The following is a 19,446-nucleotide window of genomic DNA, read 5'->3' on the forward strand; positions in this document are numbered from 1 at the left end:
GTATGTTTTCATCATTTAGAGGATAAGATGACCAAAAGGCAAGTCTCCCACTGATGTATTATGTGTATGTTCTCTGTATTCACCAACTCTTTGAGACAGGGGTGTTTTATTGAACTTCCCTGTGTGAATCTCACTGAGTTGCTCAAAATGCTTGTTTTGCATAACTGGAAATGATGTGTGTTGCATATTTCGGGGCGGCTGTGGCTTAGGAACGGGTCATCCACTGATCACACGGTTGGCTGTTCGATCCCCACCGTCTCATGTTCACATGTCGCAGTGTCCTTGGGCAAGATACTGAACCCCAAATTTCTCCTAATGGTTGGCCAGCACCCTGCGTGTGTGTGAATGGGTGAATGAGCAGCAAAAACCTTGTAATGTGCTTTGGATAAAAGCACTATATAAATGTAGCCATGTACCATTTCAGATGAAATGCCCACGAAAAATCTTTTTAGTTTAACAATGCCCTAATTCCAAACAAAATATTCGAAAGTCATTACTGTGACTGTGATAAATAAAATATTATTACAAATGTATTGTGTGATGTACTTTTCACACAGTTAATTAAACAAATTTATCATATCTGTATTAAACTAGTATCTGCAAATAATTCTCAGCTTGTTTTAACCTGCTTCAAAGATGCAACATACGTAAGTGCCACAGTGTTTAGAAAGCTTCAGTATTTTTAACTCAGTTTAGACACTGAATTAACATTTGAACTGCCCTGAACGATATCCTTGCAACTCCAGTGCAGGCGAAAACTAAAACTAATTGGCATAGCATGTGAACCACAATGAAAAGCTACCCACACTACAGTAGTATGACCTTCCTGTCATGACGCGGCCTTACCTCTGCTGGCCCTGGTGTTTGCAGCAGCAGAAGCAGAGGCGTCATTCGCGCCCAGTCTTTGGTCCTGTTCCTGCTGCAGCCTCTGAATCATAGTATCCAGAGGACTGGAACCGTCCACCGCCTGCTCACTCACCACTTGGTTCAGGCCTGACACAGACAGAAATGGAGTAAGTGAAAGAGAAACAGAAAGAGAGATGGTTCTGGTAAACTGAAAAAAAAGAAGCTTAAATCCAACAACAATGGTCAACGGTCAACAAGAAGACCACTATGGTCTTATAATAGCTGTATGTACACATTGCTTTATGGTATTCATTTCTATTTATATTTAGTGGAGCAAAAAATTCCTTTACTCTGCACGTCACAATGCTCTGCTATCAATTTCAAAGAAGAAAAAAAGGCAATGACCTTTAAAAGCTGAGAGCAGGGCAAGGTTAGGTTAACAGTATTCTATATACAGTGAGAGCATATGCACTACTGATGCATTTCATGAACTACTGATTGTTTCTGCTTATAGCCCTGCCAAGATTTTAAACTGCCTGATTAATTGCCAATGCTGGTGTAGTTTCAGTAAAAGACTCTCATTAAGCATACTTGAGGACAGATAACATTCTTGTCAGGCTACGAGAGCAGCATGATCAGCTTGACAAAAGTGTCTTTGATCAGCTGACAGACGGATTACGATTCGACAGAAGACCTCCTGGTAAAGATCTGATCTGAAGTGTACAAGACCACAAGAGCAGAGCAGAACTACAACTGAGTTCATGCCCTCAGACCATGCAGAGTAGAGCTACTCCGGAGGGTCTGATTTCAGCCTCTTTACCTGAGGAAGTGACTCCCATCTGCGGGATCAGCTGCTCATCCCTGCAGCCCTCCCTGCCAGGCACCAGCCGCTGGTATCTAGGGGGGTGGGGGTTTCCGTCCACATCCACCAGGAAAGGAGGGGGCATTAGGTGTGGCGCCTGCTGAGTCTGCTCATCCAGTACATAATTGTTGGCATCCCGGATCAGTGGGCGGTAGTCGGTATGGAAGAACATCTGGTCCGCTATCTGGAATACATTACATCATACATTTTAAAGCTAATACTACTGATACTGTGGAAATAACATGGGCATTTGTTATTACTGATAACATCAATTACGTGAGTTGCTGTTAAATGTCAGGTATATATGTATGTGTATAAATATTAAAGGTGAACCTGTTGCTTTACCTTGTCATATTTGCTGCTAGAGCCAAAGCCAAAGATGAGCAGGTGTCCATGCGAGTCTGTGGCTGCAAAATGCTGCCCATCTGGACTACATTTGCAGTCGAACAACGCCCCGTGCCCTTGGCCCTCGATCTATCCACAGAGAGAGGGGGGGGGAAATAGGTGCACACTGTAAATCATAGTATTACACTACCAGGGGGAATTCCAGGCAACCGTAACAGTTGTGTGCTATGGACAGAGTCAACTCAAAATGTCTAGTACACAAGATCAAATGCAGTATTCCATAAGCCACATGAATGGCACTGACAAGTACTGATCTACAAGATTTTGCTAAAATAATAAATGAAAGTGACACATTTATGATTCAGTAAATAGCCGACAATAGACAATTGTTGTGTATTTTTTTCAGGTAAACCCCGTGGGTTTGACAGACAGTAAGAACAGTGATATCCACTATTACAAAACAGAGCACCATCTGCAGAAACTGAAACTTCATCAACAGAAACCCTAACTGTTCAGCCGACTGTTGCCGTTAGTTTGTTTTGTGTGTGTTCCTTCACACTCACAAGAGCTCTATTCAATCACAAGATGAAAACATTTTCTTTTCAGAGTTTTTGCCTCTTCGTCCCTTATTCAGGAAAAAAAAGTCTTCGTCTGCCAAAGAACTAAAGTCACACAGCACACAGCCTAACCCAACCTGAAGCACTGAACTTTTGATCATCTACTACTTAGGTATATGCAGGAAAGGTGCATGTGTTTTTAGCCAGCTTGACAGGCAACTCTAGTTGCTGAATAGTGGTGTTAAAAGTTCAGAAGGGCTCCAGTAGAAGCAGCACTGATGAAATAGTGGATTGCAGCGGATTTGGCAAAGTAAGAAGGAGCAGGGCATGTCAGCTTAAACAAATCGCCATATTGCTAAGGGTGTGTTGGATTATGTCACATGTAAAAGTAACAGAGCAACTCTGCTTGAACTGGCTTCAAGGCTTGGCTCCATTAAAGCAAGACTATGTAACTTTTGAAATAAGAAAAACACAGTCCTCCTCTTGTAAATGAAAAGTTGAACTAATAGTCAGTTAACTCATCCTTGCTCAGTTCAGTACACTCAGACGTTTTGATGCTACAGTCTTACTTGGTCTGTAGCTTATGGTGGCTAATGTTAGCTAACATGACATCAAGTAGTCAAGTGGTTTAGAAGACGGCCCAGTCAGAGGGACATGAGTTCAGTTCCACTGCTGGGCATGGTGTGCTAACGTTAGCAACCTTTAGATAGACATTGCTCTGTATCTGCCATTGCTGAGTCAGTTCTCTGACTTTATGATTCCTTTCTACTTGTGCTACTCTTACACTACATTTTAGCATTTACTATTATCCTGTAATTGTCACTTGTGTCCACAGGGGCCGCTATTTAGCAACAGTTACATAGTCTCGCTTTAAGTTTCAAACTGAAATTTGGGCCATTTCACGATCACAAACTTTGTGTTATTAAACACTGTTCACTGTCTACGATCAACACCAAGATTTGGCCGACTGACCAGATCACTGAGTGACTCACTTGTTCTGGGACTGTGATTAATGCTGTCCATGGTTACCACACGCAGGAAATACAACAGTGGCTATAATTATTAACACATTAGGTGAATATGAATTAAGTGGCATATGAACATCAGTGTGTGGTGTCATGATTTCACTCTGCCATAGACTCGTGGCCACGGCCATACATAGTGCAGCGGCGAGTGTCACACGTGAGGGGGACAAATATGAGGATCTGGTCAGTGAGTGAGAGGCAATGAGACAAAGAGACAGAGAGGAACACGGTGCTCAAGAGTCTCACCATGTTGAAATAGGAGCGGATCTTGACTCCTCTGGCCAGGTCCCACACAACGCAATTCCCATCATGCCCCGCTGAGAAAAGGATTCTTGGATCAAAGGGGTGTGGCTCCAGAACAAACACCTCATCCTCATGACCCTGTCATTAAACAACATACACATCTAGATTAAGACACTCCAAGAAATGAAAAAACACAGAAAGAAATCATCAGTGTTTGTTTCTTAAAGGACTAACCTTGTGGTTTTGCATTTTTTAGTCCTTTAACAAATTAGGCATACTTGGTGTCACTTGGGGTGCGTTACTCTTCCTGTGAGTATGTTTAAGGGCGAGTTTTCAGAGTCGGCTACCAAGCCGAAACTTTTTTAAGGCAAGACACAACCATATTCATATTATTTTTAGCGCTTTTTAACTATCAAATGTCCCATGTCCCATGTCCTTGAATGCATCACTAGGGAGAGTCTTTGACAATCCCTGCTAACAATTGCATTACCATGCGACAATAATGTCACTTTGTTTTTTAAAAAAGGAAGAAAAAGAAATGATGAAATGTTCAGGATGATAGATTTTGTGTTTCAAAGTAAGAAAAAAATCTAAACATCTATAAGGATCTAAAAGGTCAGCAAAAATGCAAAGTACTGAATATGGCATTTGTAGTCAGAGGGCAAAACATGCAAAAGATGAACATCTGTGATGACACTGCCAACTAGCAAGCATGTTATTTGTTGTGGGACACAGATAATATGCCAAGAGTTCAGTATTACCCAACTAACCAAAAATCCCTTTAGGAGCAACACATGGATTAGGATTAGAAGGTAAATTATGAATAGATGAAGTGCAACTTGTAAGACTTTAAATTCATGCTGGCGTTTACTTTTCATATTGTGTTTTTACATGTGTATCTGTTTGATTGTGAGCACTGTGTTTGCGTGTGAATGTGTTTCATCACCACATACCATCAGGACGTGGACGAGGTTGCCGGTGGTGGAGTTCCACACCTTCAGCGTCAGATTGTTAGCCGCTGTGATCACTGTGCTGTCATGGCGATCCCATGCCACCATGGTAACCTTCAGCTTGGTCACCTTGTCTTCCAGCGGAGGAGGGTTGTACTTCCTGAAGGGAAGATGTTGATTCACAGATTCATGATTCATGTTTGGTTTACTTAACTAGTGGCAAAAATTACATAAAAAAGAGCAAATAAAGACATATTATAAAATGGTTAAAATGTCATAAAAAAATAAATGCATCCAATTTCTGAAAAAATGATCAAAGGGAACAATTTATCACCTGGCCATTCCTGCTATTAAGTTTAATCTATTATCCTCAGTCCCTTAATACACCATTAATAAGGAGCTAGCCAATCTGACAGCTCAACCTTATCTCTTTACAGTTTATGATAATTATTGACAACATCTGCTGTTACTGTTTACATATGTTAACTGTGAAAAACAGCACATCCAAAACATTTCAACACTTTCTTGTACAATTCCCTGACTCAGACTTTATGTACTTTTTTTCAGCATAGGAAAACAGTTATACATATACACACACACATATATACATATATACACCCACACACACACACAGATATACATACATACACACAGACATACACACTCACACACACACATATATTGTATAGATATATATAAATATATAGATATGTAACTATTTAGATCCATTTAACTCTTTCAGAGTGTTTTGTTGTGTTTTTCACAATATCTAAGCTTCAGTTATCATAAACAATTTCATATTTTTTAGATAACCAGGTTATCTTAGAATCTGCATTTATTCTCATTGCTGTCTCATGTTTGTTGTGTTCATTCAGGCAACAAAGACTTTAATAGCCTGTCATTGTCATCTCCATTCAATCACTGTCTGTGACGCCTGCAGTAAATCTATATTCTGCCTGGGAGTAGTCGGGTGATCAATCACTTTGTCACACTTTATGTCACAGGTGTGAAAGTGTTGTTTTTTTCTTTAACTTAGTTATTTATGTGCTGTATATTATGCAGGAAGTCACCATACTCTAAATAAATAAATGCAAAATGTAAATTATTACAAGAGAAGCATTTTGCTGCTGCTTGCTGCTTTTTACTATTCCTAAATAAATGTTTTTACTTCAACACGGTGTATAGTTTCCAACAGGGAATGTTCACACACTATAGGTGTGGGACTTTTGCACATAACATGATTGATTTCTGTAAAATTTAGACTGACATTATAACCTGCAGGATCATCCCAACCCACAGCTCTGAGCTCTAAGCACAGTGGAGAAGCCAGACTTTGACAGCTGCACACACATACCCGGGTAATTTGGTCTGCATGTCCAGCAGAATGCTCCTCCAGCCCTGAGGCTGCAGCTGCCAGATTCGTGCTGTACCATCCCTGCTGCCGCTTACAAACCTGCAACACACAAACACACACACAGATTTGTGAGCACAGATTCATGCAGCAGCTAAACTGTAAATATAAGTCTTGGTTCTATTTCTGCAATACAATGAATGCGTTCATCTCCACACATCAGGATACACTAACTGTATGTACCCCACCACCCCCTTCTCCTTCTCCATCCCCTCCACTCCTCCTTTTTGCATAGACACTCTACCTCCCTCGCTGCTGAGATTACAGCAACCCAGGGGAATTACAGCTGAGCTTGTTTTTCTGCAAACTCCACATAGAGACACACAATTTAACACTCAGGGAGTGCATGATATGCGCAAGTGCATGCGTGTGTCTGTGTGTGTGCGAGAGGATGTGTATTAGAGCATGTATCAGATAGCAAGTAAAGTTGGTGTTTCTGCTGACACCATCAAGTCATATTACAGCACCCGGAGGTTCCATAAAAACAAACAGCGGTGCACACACAAACATTAACTACACCTATTATGTAGTTCTCTCAAACACACACACACACACACCTACCTGTCACTGCAATGTGAAAATTGGATGCTGTCAACTTTGTCCTAGGTGAGAAAAATACAGGAGAAAGGTCAAAACAACGTAATGAGTAGCAAACATTTCCTCTGCTAGTCTTCCAAATCATGACAATTTTATTGTGCATTACCAATAAATCATGTTTGTGGCAAAAAAGATTCTTTCAACTACATCTCCCCTTCTCCCTCAGTTGCTCAGTTGTCATGGAGAATGATGACCAATCTCTCCATGACAACACCAACAATCCCCAAGACAACTGAGCAAATCTGCTGAGGAAGTCCATGAGATGCAGTTGAAAGCTTTGGGAAAAAGCAAGTAAGAGGGCCTTGAGTTAAGTTTATTTTTTTCTGTTGGTCAAACTACTGTTCCCAAGGTCAAGAATGAACTTTCACGCTCAATATATCATGGTTTTCGGGAAACAACCTGCTAACTGATGCAGATACAAAATGTAGTTATTATCATTTTTGTATGCAATTGTTTTTCAAAAATAGAAAACAGATAATGTACAAGACAAACTGATAAACCAAGTAAAAATTAAAAAGTAAATTAAACGTGTTGATTCATAAGTCAAAACAATGTACTTAAGCATCTTACTGTGGCATACAGAGAGTTACTCTACAGCACAGTTTCTGTAAAACAGCACTATGCTGACTCACTGTATGGGACTCAAGTTCGGAGATCTTCTCTGGTTGGCCTGACCCGAAGTAGTACACCCTGATGATGTGATCCGTGCTTCCTGTGGCCAGGAACATACCACCTGGACACACACAGACATATGTGTCACACTGTCAGAGTAACCAAATTCATACATTCCAGTACTTTTCTTTTTTTTTTTTTTACATAAATAATGTAAAAAACTTAGTATACACGTTAAAGATCAAACTGTGGTGAAACCAAAAAAATGCCTTGTACGTACAAACTTTGTGCATAAGAAACTTTAAAGTCAATTATCAAATGTTCAAGGTCAATAACATCTCAAAATGGAAATATACCCTCAACAACTGTGAAGCACACGTATTCCACATTTTCTGAGAAGCAGCAGGCCCATTCGAGTGTGGCTGTCTGTTGTGCTAGCTCTTCAATTAATCTGGGGCTGATTGTGCACATTTTTTCAGCTCTGTTGCCGTTTCCCCTCCGGTGGTTTAGAAGCGTGTGTGAAAATCAAAGCTCACCTGCGCTGAAGGAGGAGCAGATCATCTGGACACCAGGTCTGGAACGCTCCGTGAATTTACTGGGCCTCTGACTGCATACACACACAAACAGAAACAGACACTTCAAATTAAACGCGCTTAACTACCAGTTTGCATGTTTTTAATGGAACAGGGTTGTTGGGTTTTAGCTGAATTTGGCTTCTTTTACACATTGTATTACTTATTCTTGCCTATTTTTAAAGTAGGCATACTCAGCACATATAAACAGTGGAAATCAACCTATGAAGCACTGACGAAAATGGCAATCCTATCCACCCAAAATTGGAAGTTGAAATTGAGACAAATCATCCCAAATCTGTGTGTAGTTTACATCAATACTGTCTTATAGAAGGTAAGAGCATTCAAGAACATCAAGATAACACACAGCACAATAGAAAAACAGTAAACTGTGATTTTCACCATGTAACAAACAAACACAAATATGACAGAAATTATGACATTTTAGCATGATGCTAAACAACATGTCGATGCAAAAGGTGTGAACGGCACGCGTGCATGTGAGACGGTGCGACCGTGTGTGTGTACTGCTTCTGTGTTTCTCACCCAAACTTGAGCGTGCGTGCATCCCACTGCCAGAAGCAGATGGTGCCGTCAGCTCCGGTGGAGGACAGGTAGCGCTTGGAGCCGCAACAGAGAGGAGAAAACTGCAAACACAACCAATTAGAGGTCAATTAGAGCAATCAAAAGACGTTGGTTACACTACAGCAAAAAAGGAAAGGACACTTAACATAAGCTTACATAAGCTTAAAAAGCATCCATAACAATGTAGGGAGAGGTGAGAGATTAGCATACAAGCTTAAAATACATAGATACACAGATAAATATGTAAACAAAAAAATGAATAAATAAAAGCTCAAAAACTAATTTTTAAACAGGTAACAAAGAGGTCATCGCAAACACTGTGTATGATCAAACATTGCACGGTATAAATCCTGAAACTTTACAGGATAAGGCTGGAAATCTTCTGTATTCTTCTTATTGTTGACAAATCCCACAAAAAGACCAAAACCAACAGTGATCCTACCAAAAAGTATTGCCTGTGTAGCCAAAGCCTGATATAGCGTAGTCGTCTGTGCCATAGACCTCCATTGTTGTCCTAAAACTATTCAAACCCCATGAATAAGCCCCGCCGTTGATCTGGATGACATATTCCTTCATTGCAGTGAATGTGAGCACTGTAGTTTATTTTGAGTAAATCTCACTTTAGCCCTGCTGCCATAAATACTTACTAGGGTGTATTAATTTGCGGCTGAAATCAGTCCCCAACAAATGTGCTGTTTCAGGACATAATTCATCTTCAGTAGGAACAAACAGCTTGAGGCTGAATGCACAGACAGGGCAGGTAGAAACCAACCTGGTTGGTTTTGGTATTTTCATGGGATTTCTTGAAAAAAATAACAAAAAAAAATACACAATAACGCCAGCCTTATCCTTTAACGGCAGACATGATCTTACAACACCAATGTACAAATTTCTGATTGTAAAAATTAGTCTGCTCATTGAACCAATACAGGCATTTTATTACATACTGGATATCAAGCCAGTCATGTCATATATTGCCCATATGTTAGAGGCTTCTATCTGACCATGTCTACGTAACATGAAAAACCTCCAGTGGATTGCAGAAGAGTTTCAGTTAGTCATAATCTAAATATTGTTTTAGTGGCTTTTAAATTCTACAAAGAATACAATTACACAGAATACATCATATTTGGTAGCATAAACTGAATCAACATACAAAACACCGACAAAAACATCGGCTAGGCTGCAACTTTAGTCTAACAAGAGTTGCTTAAACTATCCAGTTTGGATGAAGTTTCTACAACGTACTGTTACAGACACCAACACACAGACAGAGAGCCTGGTGACAAGAGTTAAAATATTGTTATTGGCTTTCAAATCCACTTATTGATCAAATAAACACAGACAAACATTCATGCAAAGCCAAACAGCCAGACCATCCTCGTACCTGCAGTGAGGTGATAGAGGCTGCATGTCCCTCCAGGACAGCCAAAGGGGCGCAGGTCTGTAAGCACCACACTCTGATAGTCTTGTCACAGGACCCGGCAGCGATCATGGTGTTCTCGTAGCTGACGGCCATGTCGGAAATCTCAGCGGCATGGCCGCGCAGCGTCGCCAGCAGACGGCCATCATCTGTTCCCCAGATCTTCACGAGGCAGTCGTCCGAGCCCTGGAAAAGAAAAAAAGCACCGCCAATGTGGCTATCAGACGCAAGTGAAGACTAGTGATTTATATAGTTTGAGATGTGGCGTGTCTGCCTCTAAGGCACACTTCTAGTAAGACAAATTAAACATGTCAAGTTCAAAAACATTTAAAAATATATCTGGGCACGCTGCAGCCTTAGACTGTCAGCACACTGGCAAAGTTGGAACACAAACAGAAGAGGGAATGAGGCTCTTCAGATGCAAAAAATAGAAGTGACTTATCTGCAGTGTGTCAAAAAGTGACTATGAACATTTCAAGGCACTACATCGTCATATGTACAAGTCGTTTGCATTTACATGCACGCTACATAATTTGATTATTACCTGTAAAGGCAATACGTGAGCACTGCAACTCAAGATTATCTTAGGCTATCTAAAGTCAAATTATGGACAAAATTAGAGTGAATTAGAATTAGAGTTTCTCCAATTAACAGGCAGATTGTTACTGTGGTTATATTAGTCAGAATGTGTTTGATTACACACACACACACACACACACACACACACACACACACACACACACACACACAGGACCCTAAGGACCCAAAGTTCAGATGCAAAGTTGCATCTCTATACACAAAGAGCAGCTCAGCAAAAACAATAAGTACACTTACTACTGATTTTTTATTTTGCAAGGCCTTCTATTGGCTAAACCACACTACATCTGTACATTAAGCTGATTATTAAACAAATTGTGTAAATTTAAGTTATTGGGGAAATCAGGCTCCTGCAACCATGTTAATGTTTGCTCAAACTGTCACCTTCATTTGGTTATTCACAATAATGGGGTTTCAGTGTGCAAGTAAGCATATTGAATGTCATTCGGCAAGCCTTTAACCGCAAGCAACAGGACAAAACAGACACACTGACTGACTCATTACCCAGACAGTTCAGAACTGAGATTTTTCACACCACTGTGAGATTGACCGGCCTGCTCTGTGAGTACTCCTCGCTCCAGCTGAAATAAAGTACAACTGCACCAAAGAAGAAAGCGTAATCTCAAACTGTAGAGAAGCACTACTGTGTATTGACTGAGGCTTTACTAAAAGACGTCACAAGATGTCTCATTTTGACAAAAGCTGTTGTGGGTTTCTAGCAAAAAGGCAATTTTAGAGGGGAAACCCTCTTAATAACATATTTATTGTAAGTATTAAATTAAGTAAAAACAATGCAAGCAAATAAAGGAACACAAAAGCAATGCTTCGCAAAAGGTCATAATAATATATAATCCATAATACATAAAGTCAAGCCTATAAGAAATGTGGTAGCCTAGAGGCATCTTATTACACAGTCTTTAATCTGGTTTGAAAATGCACGATCAATCAAGGCATGGAAACAGCCTACAGGGACGCAACAGAGCATATCTGGCTGTCATCCAGCTTGTAAGGGGTTAAAGGGTTTGTGATTCAACATGATGCCAGACCCATCTGTGCCTTGATTACAATCGCAAAATAATTTTAAAAACCAACAGGTAACAAGTTTCAAGATGCAAAAACACAGTGTGACATGAACTAATATCTTTATTTAAAAAAACAAAATAAAACTAGTTTGTACAAGCTGGAAATAGAGAAGTGACTTGTGAAGAAACACACAGAGCCACGTCAGTAAATGAGGAGGGGTAAGGATAAAAATGTCTATGTGATCTTAGAAATATAAGTACATCTACAAAATGTGATAGCACAATTTTCCTAACCTGATTATCAAGTTTGCATATCAGACAGAGTGACTGGATTCCAGTTGGTTAGTTACAGAACATGCAGAAACACCCATCCTGTTACAGCTCCAAAGTATTTTATAAGACAGGCGGCACTATCAGTATCAGCATAGATTTTAGAGGAAATGTGAGATGAAAACACCAACCCCCTCGCTCCATCACCAGTAGAACGGAGTCTGACTGGAGCTGTTATTTTATGTGGACTGATCAAAGCAGCAAGTGTTCCCTTAGCGATTTAGAAAAAGCTCAAGGACAAATTAAGACGGACGAAAAACTGATATGCCCGAATGAGAGCCAGGCCTGAAAGGTGCAGGGTTTGGAAAAGACTTGACACAAACTTTCCTTGTTGCTATAGATGTAAAGTTTCAGGATTTATACCGTGAAATGTTTGATCATACACAGTGTTTGGGATGGCCTCTATGTTGCCTGTTTTGTTTTTGAGTTTTTATTTTTATTTTTTTGTTTACATATCTATCTGTGTCTCTGTGTATTTTATCTCTCACCTCTCCCTACATTGTTATGGATGCTTTTTAAGCTTATGTAAAATGTAAAAATGTTAGCTACCGTCACAGGGACAAACAATACATACCAGCTAGTCTAATTTGTCCTTCGCAATGGCCATGATAATGAGCCCGCAGCCATTTCTAAAGCTATATTACACAAATCAATATGGCTGTTTGCCAATCAATTGTTTAACCAACATACATGGACTTGCTCACTGATCACAAATGATCACAGTCAATGTTGAGGCTATATAAAATAATCACTAATCAATCGGTCTACCTTCTGCTCCAGCAAAGTCTGAGTAAAACGACTGAGAGATCCAAAAATACAAAAAGATATAAATAAAAATGATCTTGTGATGAAAGGAGACAGAGAGAGAGAGAAAAAAGAGCAGAGAGAAAAAAGGCAGGAGGAGAGACTGAGGGAGACTAAGAACGAATTTTAATTCTGGCACTTAGCCAGCGCCTCAGAGGAAACATTTTCTCCAGTTATGATGAGAAATAGCAAGGGGGGGGGACAAAGGAGGGGCAGCACAGGATGAGGGATGGGGGAGAGAAAAAGGAAGAGAGAGTGAGAGAGAGAGAGAGTGAGTGCAAGTGCAGGGAGTGTAAGAACGGTGGAAAGAGAGATAACAGGAAAAGAGAGACAGAGAGTCAATCTAACCCTCCCTCCCTCTCAGCAGCCAGCCATTTTTAGAGATTTAAGAAGTGAAAGCTGAAAATGGTGTATAGCAGCAGGCAGTGTTTGACTCGAGGATCCAAACAGAAGGACGGCAACATTAAATCAACATTATCTCATTGTTCGTTTAAAATTTAAAAGCCATGCAGTATCTCTAACCCAACCACATGGAAAAGGAAGCTAACACGGCACTTGTATACAAGTGGCATCCAGAGGTCAAAGGTCAACTTCTTCCTTTTTTTGAGACCATGAGAAGTTTTTGTTTCCCTTCTTTAAAATATAATTATTATCCTAAAGGTGTATGATTTTGCTCCCCTGCAGGCTCAATTTGGCTATAGATGTGAGTCATTCAGTAAAAGCGTTGCACCACATTAAGGTAAACAGTAATTACCTCCTACCAGAACTGTTACAACAGGGAATACAGACGCTTGGTCATCTTGGTAAGCAGAAGACAGCTTCAGGGCTCCAGGGTGCGACCCTTTAGGACGCACATGCGACCAAAAATCTGTCATGTGTGACTAAACATTTTCATTGGACGTGCCTGAAATTTAGCAGGCCTGATTTAAAAAGAAAAATGTACAAAAATATTGCACATTGCACATTTATTACGGCCAAAGTGCGGCCAAAGCATGGCTGGGAACAGTGCGAATTGAAATGTTTAAAAAGCACAATGTCCCCAAGAAACACCTCCTGTGCCGTGACAGGCGCGTGGCCGGCAGGGCAGCCCCCCTCCCCGCAGCGTTTCAGCGCCAGACAGCAGCAAACTGATGCACTGCTTATAATATAGCCAAAGAAGAGCTAGCTTTTATTAAATGAAAGTCCATTAAAAAAAGATGTGTTAAGAAATTACCAACGTGTATGGGAACTGAAAATGTAACGCTTAAAATGTATTTTTGGGTGCACCTAAATTATGTGCTGGTGCACCTAAATGAAAAAGGCACACTAATGCCACTAATGTAAAAAGTCTGGAGCCCAGAGCTTGTAACAATCAAACACCTACACAGCACGCAAGAGGTGACTCTAAACAAATACAGGGGAAACACTAGCGCACAACAATGTCACTGAAATCACTCTGAATAGGCTCCTTAAACACCAGCGCACACACAGAGGCATCGCAAGCAGTGAGACGTTTCCCAGCTGAGGTCAACACACAAACACACACACACCATGAAACCACACACACACACACACACACACACACACGCACGCAAAGTCCGCAGCCTTACCGTGAAGATGCGTCGTCCCGTCCTGTCGAAGGTGACGCAGTACACGGACGACAGGTGTCCCAGGATCCTCTTGTGCATCTTCATGTGCTGGTACACAGCTGTGGGCACCAGCTGCCGGAGACGGTAGGAGCCGTTCAGTCGACGGCCGAAGCTCGTCTCGACTGGGTGGCAAGAAAAGATAAACAACACCGGTGAGGACATCACTATATGGGAGGAAATCGGCAGCAAATCCATGAAAACCCACTCATTTAAGGATTTTTAAGAATGGCGTAATGGTGTGCTATCTCAGCCGGGTCTCCCTTGAAAAAGAGATTTTAATCTCAAGGGACTTCCTGGTTAAATAAAAGTTAAATAAAAAAAGAACATAAAAAAAGAACTTGAAAATGGGCTACAACTGTGTTTATCCCATGTGCAAAAATACACTGGGATTCTGAAGCAAATCAATAATAACACCGCTGTCAAATGCTACTGGCAAGCACAGATACAGTATAGTATGTAAGATCTGACTCATACACTGAATATCAAAAGGCACAAACAAAGAGTAAAATTGGTTGAATGTTATTTTTTGCTTTGCAAAATGTGATTTTACCAATATTAGGTGGGCTCCCATAGATAACAGGAGGCTCCGGTGGCCGTCCACAGTGCAGCGCAGCCAGCGCTGAGCCCTTCCACACAACATGCTTGCAACCTGAAGAAAGATGAATGCAAAAGAGGTGCATAAAGAAACACCCTACAGTTCGCATTATGTATCGTCTGTGAGCTGCAAGCGTAAGCGCGTGAAAGAATGTATTTACATGAGGTCTGTTAGTCTACACAAACATGCAGACAGATGAAAAACAGTAGCTGCCTGAGAGAGTGTGTTTGCACGTGTGTACATTAAAGTAGCTCATTTGCACATATGCTATGTGCTATGTGCTATACATCCACTCACTCTTGCTGGTGCGGAGGAGATTCTGCCTGCCGGCCCCCAGCAGGCTGGTGAGTCCAGGCACGCTGGCGGGGACCTCCCTCTCCAGCAACGGGCAAACTCTGGAGCAGACCTGCAGCAGGTGGTCTGCACTGATGTGCCGGTATAGCTTCACCTGAATACAAACACACACACACACACACACACACACACACTTAATTCAGACTTGTAAATGACAGAATATAGGGCAGCAGGGGAGCATAGTATAAAAGGGAAACTGAAAGAAATGTGTTCAAGCCACTTTGTTGAAAAAGCTGATGTGTCAAACCCGTACTAGCTCCACATTTTTTGCAGCTCAGCCTGCAGTGACCCTGACACAGTGGCAACTCACACTGTAAGTGGCACCACATTATTACACTAAAAACTAACTAATAATGTCAAAGAAAACATTTTCAATGGGTCCTACTCTATTAAAAAAAGGGGAATAATTAAGTATTTACAAGCGACTGTGGCCTGTACACAAAAAGGTTCATTCTTTGGCTTGAGTTCATTAAGTTTCAAACTCTTAAGCGCGCACGCACAAAAAATTATTTTCTGCAGAATTAGGAGAAGTGAAAAAAAGGTCACTGCCCCAAATGCCTGTTGGTTTACTGAGCATTTCAAAAATAAAGGTGCCCTTTTAAAAACGATACCAACAATTATTCTCTGAGAATAATTTCAACAGAAATAAACTGAGCAAGGCTAATAAGGAAAAAAATAAATAAAATGACCTGACTGAATGACATTCACTCTCAAACTGCCAAAAATCATCATTTCAAATACATGAAAAGCGCTGACAAAATGAAGAACTTTAAATATTCCTATCACAAAATGAAAAAAGATTAAATGGCATCTGCAACTAAATGAATGCCGAAATTCAGTTCAGATGTTTGTCTTTTCAGTGGACATACAGCTCACATGCAGTATAGTACAGCAGCAGGGGGGGGTGGGGGGGCGTGGCATGCAACATAAACATGAAGCAGAATGAAAGCCACACTGTTGTAAACACAGTGTGTCTCTGATTCCACTGACACATGGGGGACACCCCTGCATGGCCTACCTCTGAAGAAACACACACGCCTGAATACATACACCACAGGATGAGAGAGATAAGTATGCAGCGCTCCGTTTATTTCAGGATGCTGGACTATTTTAAATGTATTCATTCAAATCAGACATGCTGTAATCAGCTTTGTTTCGGACGCATCGGATTTAAATTTATGAAGGGGGTCAAATTAGCCTGAAATTAAACAATTAATCCACTCGCACTCATTTTTTCCCCATTCCTGTATCTGAGCACTGACATTAACACGTATCCTCTGTCTCTGTGACACACACACACACACACAGTTAATGACCCCTTAATTGCTTTCAACATCCTTGCCGGTTCAGAGACGTGATTAGTGTTTCTAAGCACATATCAGCACACAAGCCCCTCTCAGGTACACACACACACACACACACACACACACACATCAAGGCACTAATAACAATTTGCTCCATTTTACTTGCTTCTTTAGGGTAATGGATAACACTCCCCCAGTCACAACAGCACCACCAAAAAGCACATGGCCCTATACACATGACTGCAAGTTACCCTCTGTGCAATTATCACCTTACATTTCTGTTCAAACATCAGTAAATATCACGTATTCAGGCCTTATCCAATACAGTTCTAATAACTGAAAAACAGCCATTGTTGAAAACCACTCATCATAAAAATTAAAATTGGTATAAATATGGTTATAATGACAACAGGCTGCTATGTTCATTCAAATACAGGTTCATATTATTTTTGTACATTGGCTTCCTGATCCATTCCATATGCAAAATCAAAATAACTATACATCTAATTAATCCGCCCTTAATTAATTTGCCACAATTAATATCGTTAATTATTACAATATCATTGAAGTCAGCGTTGATTCCTCATTGTTGCGCACAGCCCCTTCTGTGCCAGCCCAGACATCAACCTACAAACAACCGCCGACAAACACATCCGACCGTGACCCAGTGCTCCTGCCTCTGAACACACTGTTTCCATTTGGGGTAATGATTAAAAACCCTCCGCGGCATTTTTCAATAGAGGAAATTATGCACAATAGACAGGAGGCAGGCTGAAGTGCTGGGAACGGGAGGAGGAGGAGGCACGGAGAGCCGAATGAGGCAAGCAGGAAGAGAGGGGAAGAAAAAACACACACACACACACACACACGCACACACACAGGCGGGCAGAGTGACGCTGGCAGTTATTTCTTAAACGTATAGATTTACATCCCGGTGAATCTCCACTTGATGCGAACTCGTCTTGGACGTCCATCCGTGTGTCTGTGTGCGCGAGGGAGCTAAAAATCCGCACACATGTAGGTAGCCTACTTGCGGATTAAATAGGCCACAGGTCGTCATTTGTGTATTAATGTCAAACTAAAACTTGTAAAATAAGCATTAAAGTGGGGATGCACACTTTCAGCAGACTGCCAAAGAAATAACCATGCACGCGGTGATTAATTCTCTCCACGCCCCCATGCGTAAACGGCGCTTCCGAGCGAGCCCCGTTTGTTTACATGACAATTAGCACGTCAATTAATAGAGCGATTATAAGATATCAGCTCAACGTTACCTCGCTCCTTCACATAAACTGATCTCCCTCTCCTCTTCCGTCCGAGCTTGCACCGCAATCCCCCCAAAAAACTGCTCTCCAAAAATTGACTCCACGACAACCGGGCGGCAGCCTCCCCTCAAACGGGAGCTGCTGGAACTCCAGCTTTACTCAATATACTGTTTCTATTCTCCTCAGAACGTCCTGTTTTCTAACTCTTGCCCCCCTGTGTGTTTTCAACCCATGCACACAAATTATGGTTCTTGCAGGACAAGAGCGCCTCCATCTCTCTCTGGCTTGTGGCGCAGGGAGTCCCTCCTCCGGATCCTGGCGCTCCTACACCACAACACTCATGACGTATCAACATTTCACACACATTTTTCCAACAACTATTAAAACCTTTTGGACATGCATGGCACCAAACTCGCACACCACGGTGCACAGGAGGCTGGGACCCGACCCCTTCGTGCCCCACAACGGCCCCGACCTGAAGCCAGCTCGCCCTGCAAAGTCCTTTGGAGTTTTTTCTTTGCCACCTGATTTAAAAATTGCGGGAAATTCAATTTTTATTTTGCTCTCTAAAAACTTTTTCCTCAGTTATAGAGCTCCCTTACCAAATTTTCGTATGTCCCGGGGTGTTCCTGCCCTGTCCAGTCCAGCCTTTTGGGTAGAAGCTGAGATGGAAAAATAGTGTCGACTGTGATCATCCAGTTCATAAATGTATCGAGTGATGTTTTAAAACAGTAAATGATAAATCAGAGTAAAAGCAACATCACAAAGTACAGTGCAGAGAGAAGCATCTCTCTCGTATTGCTGACTGCTTACCTCCTTCTCCTCCACCTCCCTTATCAGGGTCTGAAAATAGGATAAAAATACAAAATTACACCCCATGACAATTTCGGACATATTATAAATTATCCTAAAATGCAAAAACACCAACCTCGGCTGCTTTCTGACACGGTCCAGCTTCTAGAAATCGGGCTATTAGGAAGTACAGTTCTGGTATGGTTGGAGGGGGAGAAGAGGACGGGAGCTGCGTTAGAAGAGGGCACCGAGGAAATTGGGGGGATATTAAAACAACCATGACATAGTTTCCGATCTCCTTTACTCACCAGAAGTCAACTGCGCGATGTGTGTACTGTCTGAAGCCATTTTGGTGTTGTTTGCCAGGGCAGCGCCAGAGCCTGTGTGGTGGGTCTAGGTGGCTGCCCTGTAGCTGTCACTGTTTATCCACCAGGAAGAGGCTGCCTCCATTCAGCTCCGCTCACACAAAGTCCCGGCTGCGTCGAGTAGTCTTCCGCGAAGCGACAATTAGTGCGCGTTGCACGTTTTACCCCGCAAAAGACCGTCTTTCTCTAGCAAAGAACCAACCGCCAAGGTATTTCTGGGTTGACTAAACCTCAGGGTGAATTTTAGTGGCGGTTGGTCGATTGCGGAGGCATGTTTGTTTAAATCCCCCTCCCCCTCAAAAGAAAAAGCGCAAGCCCTCTGCGGAAGAATACAAGTGGTGTGTTTCACGCACGCCGCTGTA

At 41.6% G+C, this 19,446-nt stretch overlaps 1 protein-coding gene across 2 annotated transcripts in view; it reads right to left on the reverse strand.

Moving 5' to 3' along the window:
• LOC122862824 (pleckstrin homology domain interacting protein) overlaps window positions 1-19,215 on the reverse strand; it is a 35,489-nt gene extending 16,274 nt beyond the window's left edge. The window contains exons 1-18 of one of the 2 annotated variants that reach the window (XM_044168554.1): window positions 19,028-19,215; window positions 18,856-18,914; window positions 18,741-18,770; window positions 18,530-18,589; window positions 15,302-15,452; window positions 14,960-15,058; window positions 14,371-14,531; window positions 9,993-10,214; window positions 8,567-8,667; window positions 7,985-8,055; window positions 7,469-7,569; window positions 6,801-6,841; window positions 6,183-6,281; window positions 4,832-4,988; window positions 3,882-4,016; window positions 2,054-2,182; window positions 1,667-1,892; window positions 847-993 (exon numbers count right to left, since the gene is read on the reverse strand). In XM_044168554.1, the coding sequence (XP_044024489.1) occupies window positions 847-993; window positions 1,667-1,892; window positions 2,054-2,182; window positions 3,882-4,016; window positions 4,832-4,988; window positions 6,183-6,281; window positions 6,801-6,841; window positions 7,469-7,569; window positions 7,985-8,055; window positions 8,567-8,667; window positions 9,993-10,214; window positions 14,371-14,531; window positions 14,960-15,058; window positions 15,302-15,452; window positions 18,530-18,589; window positions 18,741-18,770; window positions 18,856-18,914; window positions 19,028-19,067 (2,029 nt within the window). In that variant the 5' untranslated portion in view covers window positions 19,068-19,215. Of the gene's footprint in view, window positions 1-846; window positions 994-1,666; window positions 1,893-2,053; window positions 2,183-3,881; window positions 4,017-4,831; window positions 4,989-6,182; window positions 6,282-6,800; window positions 6,842-7,468; window positions 7,570-7,984; window positions 8,056-8,566; window positions 8,668-9,992; window positions 10,215-14,370; window positions 14,532-14,959; window positions 15,059-15,301; window positions 15,453-17,936; window positions 18,181-18,529; window positions 18,590-18,740; window positions 18,771-18,855; window positions 18,915-19,027 lie in introns of those variants that run through there. The other variant, XM_044168555.1, reaches the window with a different exon arrangement.
• Between the last annotated feature and the right edge of the window lie 231 nt (window positions 19,216-19,446).

This window comes from Siniperca chuatsi, linkage group LG16, assembly GCF_020085105.1.
Source record: "Siniperca chuatsi isolate FFG_IHB_CAS linkage group LG16, ASM2008510v1, whole genome shotgun sequence".
Classification (NCBI taxonomy): Eukaryota; Metazoa; Chordata; class Actinopteri; order Centrarchiformes; family Sinipercidae; genus Siniperca; species Siniperca chuatsi.